At 40.4% G+C, this 9,547-nt stretch overlaps 3 protein-coding genes across 5 annotated transcripts; 1 reads left to right on the top strand and 2 right to left on the bottom strand.

The window, feature by feature from the left end:
• Positions 1-419: 419 nt before the first annotated feature.
• Atg14 (autophagy related protein 14) lies at positions 420-3,687 on the bottom strand. The gene has a single exon (XM_022811547.2). The coding sequence runs from the start codon at positions 3,143-3,145 to the stop codon at positions 1,604-1,606; it is 1,542 nt and encodes a 513-aa protein (XP_022667282.1). The 5' UTR covers positions 3,146-3,687; the 3' UTR covers positions 420-1,603.
• Positions 3,688-3,804: 117 nt separating this feature from the next.
• On the top strand, positions 3,805-8,659 carry LOC111252907 (methionine synthase reductase-like). Its single transcript, XM_022811548.2, has 2 exons — positions 3,805-4,127; positions 5,460-8,659. The coding sequence occupies exons 1-2, from the start codon at positions 4,125-4,127 to the stop codon at positions 6,834-6,836; spliced, it is 1,380 nt and encodes a 459-aa protein (XP_022667283.1). The 5' UTR covers positions 3,805-4,124; the 3' UTR covers positions 6,837-8,659.
• On the bottom strand, positions 6,869-8,927 carry LOC111252909 (trafficking protein particle complex subunit 6b-like). Of its 3 annotated transcripts, none has more exons than XM_022811556.2 (5): positions 8,797-8,927; positions 8,336-8,442; positions 7,706-7,858; positions 7,358-7,468; positions 6,869-7,107 (listed from the first exon to the last, which is right to left on the bottom strand). In XM_022811556.2, the coding sequence occupies exons 1-5, from the start codon at positions 8,837-8,839 to the stop codon at positions 6,982-6,984; spliced, it is 540 nt and encodes a 179-aa protein (XP_022667291.1). In that variant the 5' UTR covers positions 8,840-8,927; the 3' UTR covers positions 6,869-6,981. The 3 variants fall into 3 exon arrangements, with proteins under 3 accessions (XP_022667291.1, XP_022667289.1, XP_086849812.1); XM_022811554.2 differs by having other exon boundaries at positions 8,644-8,893; XM_086993686.1 differs by lacking the exon at positions 8,797-8,927 and having other exon boundaries at positions 8,336-8,786.
• Between the last annotated feature and the right edge of the window lie 620 nt (positions 8,928-9,547).

The following is a 9,547-nucleotide window of genomic DNA, read 5'->3' as shown; positions in this document are numbered from 1 at the left end:
CATATTTGAATTGACTAGGGTTCTAGTTCATTTCAGGTTTTGCAAATGCGATGAAGTTGCCCAAAAAACAAGTTAAAGAAAGTTAATAAATAATAATGCAATACTGAACTTAGTTCTTGAGGAATCAGATTTTCGTTACGTTTTGATAGCGAAATTGAAAATATTGATACACCCGTAAAAGGACAAGAAGTTGGTGTTGCCTATTGAAACTTAACACTACGATATATTCTGTAGCAAACGCTGTAACTGTGTATGGGGCTTTATTTATCATAGTACCAGATTATAGATTCAAGCAGTATTTCATTAACTAGAAGTTTGTTCAATACCCTTAGCGACGAGGTCTACAACAAGAAGGCAACGCCATCATTAATATGTAATTAATTATTACATTACTAAATGAATTGAAAATAAAAACGACATTCTCCTGTCTTATACGCCAAAGTAAGCATTTTATTAGAGTTATTAAACCCCATCTGATAAGTAATTATTTCTCATATTTGTTATTATCATGTGTACAAAATCATAATAGTTACTGTGTCATAGTATGTACAGGTTATTCAACTTAGTTGTTGCAAATTCAAGTATGCACATTCTGCCTAGAACGCTGTTGGGATATTTTCGTATACTATCACCTTTGGAACACATTTTTCTGCCTGCTGCTAATAATTCCTTGTCGGAGCTTCCCAAGAAGAAAAAATTCAATGGTCTTAGGGCTCCGGCTTCCATCATTCGTCTGAAGGCCAAGTCCTATTATCACACAAACTCGTGCACACTGTGACACGAAAATAAGTGTACATGTGTGTATATATATATAAGTTTTCGAACGTCGGATTATGCTTCAAATCCTACATAAACCTTGCATGGGTTAAGATTCTTTCGCGAGTATCGTGCCCTCGACGGGGGCATTTATCACACACGGTTGATAATATTTTTTACCACTTCCCCCTGGACGCATTTCTTGATAGACGCAACGCACCCTTTCTAATGCCCCATTTCAGCTGCACGCTAACCTTCCAAGTACAAAATAAAAACATCTCTTACCCTGAACAGTATTGCAATACTTATTCAAAGACAGTTAAATACATAATATATTTATATATAAATACACAGGGAAACATACATAGTACTGCGTCGCTCCTTTTCCGTCTAAAAAACAAGTGCGGTTAAGCTTCGACAGTCGCTGACAGCGCAATGACTAGCTTTGTTCCATTTTGCCCGCATTAGCATTATTAGCGTGTAGCATTTGTAAGATAACTTTTAAGACATGGGATGTACCGGAAAGGTTCAGATGAACACATGTCACTGATGGCGCCATCAGTGGTGGTTACGATGAAAAATAGTAACAATCAAACTGTAATTAATAAAACACCACCACTTTGATGCCATTCTGTACAATGTTTTAAGAATAGTATTTGTTTGTACTTTATTTTTTTTTTTCTAGTGTTCGAGTTTTCACTGATCTGGTCTCGTTTACGCTTTATGATAAAATATGATAAATACCAAACCAGTTTTAAACATATGGATTAACATGTTCTCCCTCTTGTGCATTCTTTTCCATCACAATTGTTCATTTTTTACTGGGTTTTTGCCTACTACATTTGAGCTACTCATTGGGCCGTGAGGACGTCAACCAGAAATTGTTAACGAAAGCTGCTGCCGAACTCAGTAGACTTACACTTGCGCTCCGATTTTTTGAAATAACACTGCCCGTGGCGCTGCTACAGTTGTGCATACCATGATTTAAATCGCTGGGTCCCATCGAGGCGACGGCCTCCCAGTCATCGTCAGGTGAATCGCGTTCACGCTCGGCGCTTGATCTACCCAGCAACTCCATTTCGGCATGTACATCAAACAAACAAAGATGCTGGGTAAGCGCATCCTCGACGGATAGGGCCAACTCCGAGCTCATCTCGAAACCTGCACTATACGGAGTATCCCTTTTGACAACCTCAATGATATTTAGTAGATTGCGCATCGCCTGTTTCGGCCGAATTTGCAAGGAGTCGACGCGTTGTGAGGCGCACATAAAGACAACGTTGGCATTTAAACGAGCGACCTTATTTCGTAGGCCTTCCTCAGTAAGTGTTTCGATGGCAAATTCGCTAAAGCACAGAGCATAAGGGAGCTTCAAATCAAGATAAAAAGCAAGCATTTTGATCATCTGAGCCAAATGCATAAGCCCAGCAGCTGCCTCGAATGCCCTATGCGAAGATTCATCAGCACCGGCTGTGAATGCACTCTGCTGCTGACTGTCCTGTCGCTGTTGTACCCATTCAAGCAGATGACCATAGTTACCATCTGCCGAAAGACACGGCTCCCCTATTGAGTACGTCGCGTCGACCGAATGGCTTGAGTAGACCCATCGACCGCGGACATAATTTGTGCGACACGCTTCCTCCAGTTCGGCCAACGCACCCTCAAGTTCGGGCCCCTTTGACGAGCTCCGCATTTCGATGGGAAAAATGCAGGTGCTGAGCACCTGCACCTGCTGGCGGACCAGAACGCCAACGCGTTCGCGTAATGATTCCAGTTCCTTTCTCATATCGTCAGTAGCTTTACGACTCTTCTGTATGACGGCATCACATGCTTTTCTACGCTCGGGCAACTTTTGACGAGCTGATCGGGCTTCTCGACATCCAGTTCTCATGCGACTCATTTCCGCTTTAGCATCCGCTATTTCTTTTTCGAGATCGCGCACCACAATTTGGCGAGCCTGTACCGCCTGTCGTGTGAGTTCGATCCTTTGACGAAGTTCGTCTTTTTGCCGCTGCGCGGAACTGGCCTCTTCTACGAGGGCAGCCAAATGGTGCCGATCGCGTTCGGATGTAGACAGTCGAAGTTTTTTTTCGGAGAAACGCTGGGGTAGTTTGGCCTTCGAATGCGTGATGTCGCCACTACGTACACAGTCAGCGCAGTAGAATCTACGCCTCATCTGCCGACACAGTTGACAGCGTCTGGCTGGAGATGCTGAATAGTGGAGACTGTTTTCAAGGGAATGGCATACGTTGAAATCGGTGGGCGCCGTCGAACTCTCCGATGAGGTAGACATGATCGAAGTTCCCATCGTGGCTGCTGAGTTCGCAAGAAGACCCAACGCTGGATCGTTCAGCTGCATAGTATTCCGGCGTTCGTGTGAATACATCATGTCGAAACAAAAGGTCAAAATTGTGCACAAAGAAGCCTATTTAGGCGACGCAATTAGAGTGAACCAGGTGAACATCCATGAACCACAAAATGATATCGTCGATACAGCCGAAGTCCTTTTTCTTTCTTTTCACTGCACTTCCAAACTGAAGACTATCTTCCCTTCAGTTTTTGCTTTGGCTGGGCCATTCGTGATCTGTATTTGTCCGACCGGCGGGCCAAACCCCATTTACGTTACATAATTTTACACGATTTTTTGCAGTCTCTGCTTTGCAGTCGCGCACGCAGCATGTAGGAAAAGTGGCGAACACTTGATAACATGTGGCAGCTTCGTTATTTGGAGAAAATCGTTGTCCGAGTATTGGGTTTCTCGACCACAAGTTGGGTCGTATCTGCTAATCGGTCACAGCTAGAAATTTCGCCGTTAATGTTGTTGTTACTGCTGGAAATGGGCGCTTACGACGATCGCCTTCTATTGTTGCAGTATACTTATCTTGTGGATGGCTGTAGAGTTAGACCTTCGACCGAATGAAACAACAGCTGAGCAAGCGATAACTTTCATTCCATACAAGAACAATTACTGCGTCACTAAAGGCTGCCTTACGATCATCGCATGTGCCATTCGTTAGGTCTCTATATACACCTTCGATGTTTATAAACATATCTCTACTCGCAGGTAAACACAAGCACATGGCAATCACTTTGTAATCGCTTGTGTGTAAAATAAGCAAGGGAAAGAGTTAACAAAGTAATTTTATGCCGCAGTATATATATATATATATATATATATATATATATATATATACATGTGAAAAACAAACGGAACGATTGATTAAGTTGACATAAAGTTCTAAGTTGAACTTCGTTGAGCCGATTACGTTTGCGCGCCACTGAACCGCGCACAATACGCCCATTTGGCTCTTGTCACTGGGTCGTTGCAGGTGAGAACTGTAGTGCGGTGCACGTGACCCACATCGCTCATGGTACGTCGACTGAATATTGAGTATATAAGAGGTTAATAATGCTGTTGATATTATTATAATTAAAGTTAATGTCCAGTACCTTTATATCAAAGTCAGCGAAAAGTTTCTGCTTTGCTTGTCCTTTTTTGCTAGTAGATTATTGGCAATTCAAGTTCTCTTTACTGTATCATCTTCTATATGTTTAAGCAAAAAAAATTTGGGTAGGCAGTACATGCATTTGTAGGCTGGTTATATGGTTTTACGCACCGCTTGCTGATTTGCCAGAATCCCACTGTCCGCCACTGTTACACCTAATTTCGGATTCATGTATGGACACTCGACTTTTCTAATAAATTAGAGGCGTGCATATGTTCTGATACCAAATACAACAATATTCAATATGGTTTTTCAAGAAGATAGACGCCAGTTTGGGAAGCCCAATAACATATTGCTATAGCGAAATGTAAAAATGCAATAAAACATTAGCTAAGCAAAAAGTATATATTTCGTTGTAGCATTTTCCGAAGAGTATAGCTCTTGCCTAAAAGCATATTTATCAACGACATAAAATAGACCGTATGGGGCCTATGAGAAAGATTTTCATATTCACTTTGTTTCCTAGGCAATAAAAGTCAACTCTACTTAATGGCTTCGGTCTCTTTCAACAGGGCATCGTTCTATTCTTCAAAGGGTCGATAGGAGAACGTTCCTCTTGGGAAATTTTGTTTACTTAGTTTTCATTCGTAGCCTACGATTTGCTCAGGAAGGTGCTAGAATAGATACGTACTTCGACACAAACAGTACTACTTATACAGAGTTCGTTTACAACGACGCTTTACCACATAGTAATCCCTCCTGTTATTTCCGTCGAGAAGGCTTTCTCGGTCCTCTGTTCTTTTTGCCACTATTATTAGAGCCAGGTTAACAAGGTTTTGATATAATTAATTTGTCGGCATCATTTGACCGCAAGAACTTAATCAGATTAAGTCATATGCTTGCTAACTATAATGTTGAACCAAGGCCTGAAACTGCATTGGCACTGGCTAATCTACTACCGAACTATTTGTAAGAATGTATAAAACAAAGCACGCCTTTCTAATTAGTTTCTTTTTTTTTTTTAATTTCACAGGCTTTCTCAAGTAAAATTGAATTTCCGTTTATTGCGCTCAAATAATGGAACTTTATACATGATTAGTTAAATCATAATTTTTACTAACAAAAATATTTTTTTTGCACAGATGAGAACGATCAGTTTCAGGAGGACATCCATTAAAATAAGGATTAAATTAATTAAAAATATGTAAAACATACATAGTATTCGAAGTATGGGGCACTGACATAGTTAACTTTCAGGGGAGTCTTCCGAAGACACTTCCGCCATGTGTGGCTGCCCACGTGGCTTCCGTTCCCTGCAAAAATTCGGAGGATAACGTGTTGTCAACGAACAACTACCAAAATGGCGCCTTGCTACCGTTTCAGGATAGTAACCTCTTCCAACTTGAATTCCGTTCGAGACGCCAACTTTGCTTTGGTGCTGATGTGCGACCTGCGTATGAGTTAATGTTCCATCAGCATGGGGGTAAACAATTACCGCTGCCTCCCGGCAGTGCCCTGGGCGTAATATGCCCCAATGTTCCAAACGAAGTTGACAAGATGCTCAAGCTTCTTAATCTTTCCGGTAACGAGTGTATCGATATTACCGCGTCAGCTACGGATGCGCAAACCAAAACAAGGTTCGAACGATCGTATGCTTATTTGCCCAGCCATTGCAGAATTCGTCACTTGTTTGAGTATGTGGTTGATTTACGCACTGTTTTAAAGAAAGCGTTTCTTAAGGTGCTAGGAGATTACTGTCCAGAGGGGTCATCGGACCGTCAAGTTCTTCACGAGCTTAGTTCGATCAACCAAGAGGGGTATCGAACTGAAGTTCTGGAAGATCGAATGATGATCTTTGATTTACTAACGAAATTTCCGACCTGTCAGCCTACCTTGGCAGTGTTAATTGAGCACCTGGCGCGTCTTACACCCAGGTTCTACACTGTCGCTAACTATTCTGAGATGGAAATAAAATTCATCTATCGTCCTATGGAGTTTAAGTCTCTAGGACGTTTGCTAAGGGGTCAGTGCTCTACGTTGTTCGATCGTCTTCAACAGGTGACTTCTAGGGATCTTGAGACGCAACTCAATAATATCAACTTAGAATCAATCGACACAAAAACGAATAACGATAGCACAGTTACGTGTTACGTTCGGAAAAATGTCCGAAATTTCACTTTCCCTATCAGCCCCGCCGTTCCGTTCATATTCGTCTGCCATGGAACAGGAATTGCTCCATTTTTAGCATACTTGCATTTGCTCGAAGCGAATCCCGATATGATGCCTATTGAGAGTTGGCTTTTCTATGGCTGCCGTTACGCCCATCGGGACGCTCTTTTTGATGTGGAAGCGGTGCGTAAAAGCGGATTCCGATGTCAGTTACGTCAATCGCGAGTAGATCCTATAACTGACGATGTGGGTAAAATTCAACGTGGTTATGTACAGGACGGATTATTGCAATATGCTGATGATGTGCGAAAGCTGTTAGTTGACGATGTCGGCGAGTTGTTGATTTGTGGTGACTTCCAGACAATGGCCAAGGACACGCTATCAGTGCTGGAAAAAATTCTCACAACACAAACGCTAGAAAATCTACTTAAAGAAAACCGAATAAAATTTGATGTTTGGACCTAATTAGAACTGTCCTATAATTAGAGCTAATTAAATTCGGGTTATCAATGTATGTACGTATTATTTATTATTGATACAAATATCATGTTACATAAATGTTCGTTCATAGAATAGAGCCAGTAGAAATTACATTTTAAAAATCTACAGCCTATGAGGGCTGTGCTTGTATCTGAAATTTACAGCTAGGCAATTCTGTCACTTCTACTGTGACGACCGACGTCACACCAAGGTTAGACAGAGCTCCCCGGATCAACCCGCAGGGAAAAGCAAGGTACTGAAAGGCCAAAAAAAAAGTTCATTTAGATGTTATTGTCATCGGCACTTCGTTGTACTCCGTACTAAGATTACTGACCGTACTTGAATTAGAATTGTGAGTGCTTATAAACAAATGAGGGCCTTATTCATGCTTACTAATATCGGAAAACGTGCATACATACATATTAAATACGCAAAACCACTTGCATGCTACAAATATGTTTTTAGATGCGCATGGCGGCGATTTTCGCAAGTGGGTCCCAACTTACGCATGGTGTAGACTCCATGTATTGTTTAGATGATGACATCGCAGCAAGAAATCGAAATCGGAGATCTTGGAGGACGTAGACACCCTGGTAATTTGTGCGCAAGTTGTCCACCTAAAATTACAGAGTAATAGTAAAAAATGTTCCCAGTTAATTAATGTCTGCTTTTGAACCAAACGTTCGTTGATCTGAGTTGTACGAGTCTAATATGATAGCTATGGACTCGTATTTAAGGTCATATTTTGAATGATTATAAAACAAATAATCCCGCCAACCAAAGCAAGCAGAGTTGTTTTATCTTTGTTAATCGCTCTTTAGCTAGCTAGCTAATATGGCTGCATTGTTATGTACCTGTTTTTTAAATAGGGCCGACCAAAATTCCGTACAGATGAACTTGACGATATCGAGTTCTGATTTAAAACGCGGGCAGTCTTTCGTTAGTCGTTCAACGAGTCTGTAGCCTGTCTCGAAGCCAATTTGTTCCAATTTGGATACTTTGGTGTTCTAAAGAAGAATATCAAGCCATTAAAGTGTTTTATTAAGGATTCCGTATATCTAAGCAAGACCGGCATGCATTACTTATCAAACTTCTCTAATGATTCGAGGCGAAATAGATTCAAATTAGCTTACTCGAAAGCTACACGAAATAGAAATGCAAAGATCTTTTACCATGTAGATTCAATTCAAAATGCGAATATTTAATGATCAACACAATTTCAAAAATGTGAGGTCAACAAACATACACACTATGCACTCATAATAATATTAACATTACACGTGCAAATGTACTGCCATGTGATATTACATTCAAACACGCCCACTGACAAAACAAAGTAGGTGGGTTTTTCGTAAAAAGGATGTGGTAGATCAGCTGACGATGATAACAAAGGTGCTTTTTCTTCGCTTGTGAAGAGAAGATATAGAAATCTTATTGCAAGCAAGGCAAGAAGCGAATAGAAAACTCGAATTTAGTTGACGCACCAAATTATCACCGCTGTTGTTATCTGAAGAATTGTTTCCAGCAGCAAAACACCGTGGTAACTGCGAGTAAAGAAGTTCGAAGAGGACTGCTTCGGGAGAGCTGGGTCCTGTGTTGGCAGCCATATTCATTAACTTGAATATCTAATTAACATAAGCTGCGAATCTATCTAATAATGGTTCACGTCAAATCGCAGGTACAGTGATGAAGGTGGTTAAAATCACTACACGCTCACATTTAGAGCGGGCTGTATTCCAGACCCATAGTGTTAACTAGGAAGTTTTTTATGGCACAAAAATAAAGATTTAACCGTTAATGAGTAGAAATAGTTGTAATAGCTGGCTCCACCCAGCGATGGTAGTTCCGACAGGATAGGATAGAAACCAACTAGAAATAGGCTTATTTGATTTTAAACACGAAGTGATAGATCTCTCAATTAATAATTTAGCTAAATAAGACTTGCTAGCTAGGCAGGTGTTAGCTAGGCGACTCGTAGAACACTTCATGCGACCGTCTGAGCAGTGCTTGATACAGGATCGTATCGGTGTTACGAGGTTGGAATATACCAGCCGTGATATATTCAAAATAGATGAACGGGTAAAAGTGCACGAACGAAACTTCTCTCAATTCGTTCAAATGTGTAGAAAAAAAAATTCGCGTCCCTATAGAGCTTCTCAGTTTCACAAAAAAAATCATTTCAAAAAAGCTAGGCAATTTTAGGAAGTCATTCTTATGGCGCGACTGAATTCTAATTCGCATAGCGATTGATTCCTTATATGAGATAATATTTTCAATATATCTTAATAAAAACAATTTGCACTGCTTGGCAAAAGGTCAATTAGAGAAATAACTTGTTCTACTCATACGAACATGCTTAGGTAGTTTAGAAATCAAACTTCAATGCATTCGAAGTTTTATTAATAAGGTTTTGGTTACTATAATAATTTGTTTTACTCACTATAATTCGGTGGCACGTTTCCTTTAATTTAATTTTAGATTAAGAAAATTGAATAGACTTCACGAAGCAGGTTGCTCAGACAGTTTGAAAAATTTAGATTTCCAAGCCTTGCAAGCCCAAATAGTTAGAGACCCTTGTTGAAGTTTATTAACTTCTAGAAATTGTTACAAATTTAATAAACTTTGCATAAATAAGTAGCAGGTTGAAAACAGCCGAACTTAGTCAATGAGCGGCGACGTAAGGACGAGCTTCCTAG

Source organism: Varroa destructor, unplaced genomic scaffold (genome assembly GCF_002443255.2).
Source record: "Varroa destructor unplaced genomic scaffold, Vdes_3.0 BEIS01000006.1, whole genome shotgun sequence".
In the NCBI taxonomy this organism is placed as follows: Eukaryota; Metazoa; Arthropoda; class Arachnida; order Mesostigmata; family Varroidae; genus Varroa; species Varroa destructor.
The sequence above is the reverse complement of the archived record's forward strand: the minus strand, read 5'-3'. Positions and strand labels throughout refer to the sequence as shown.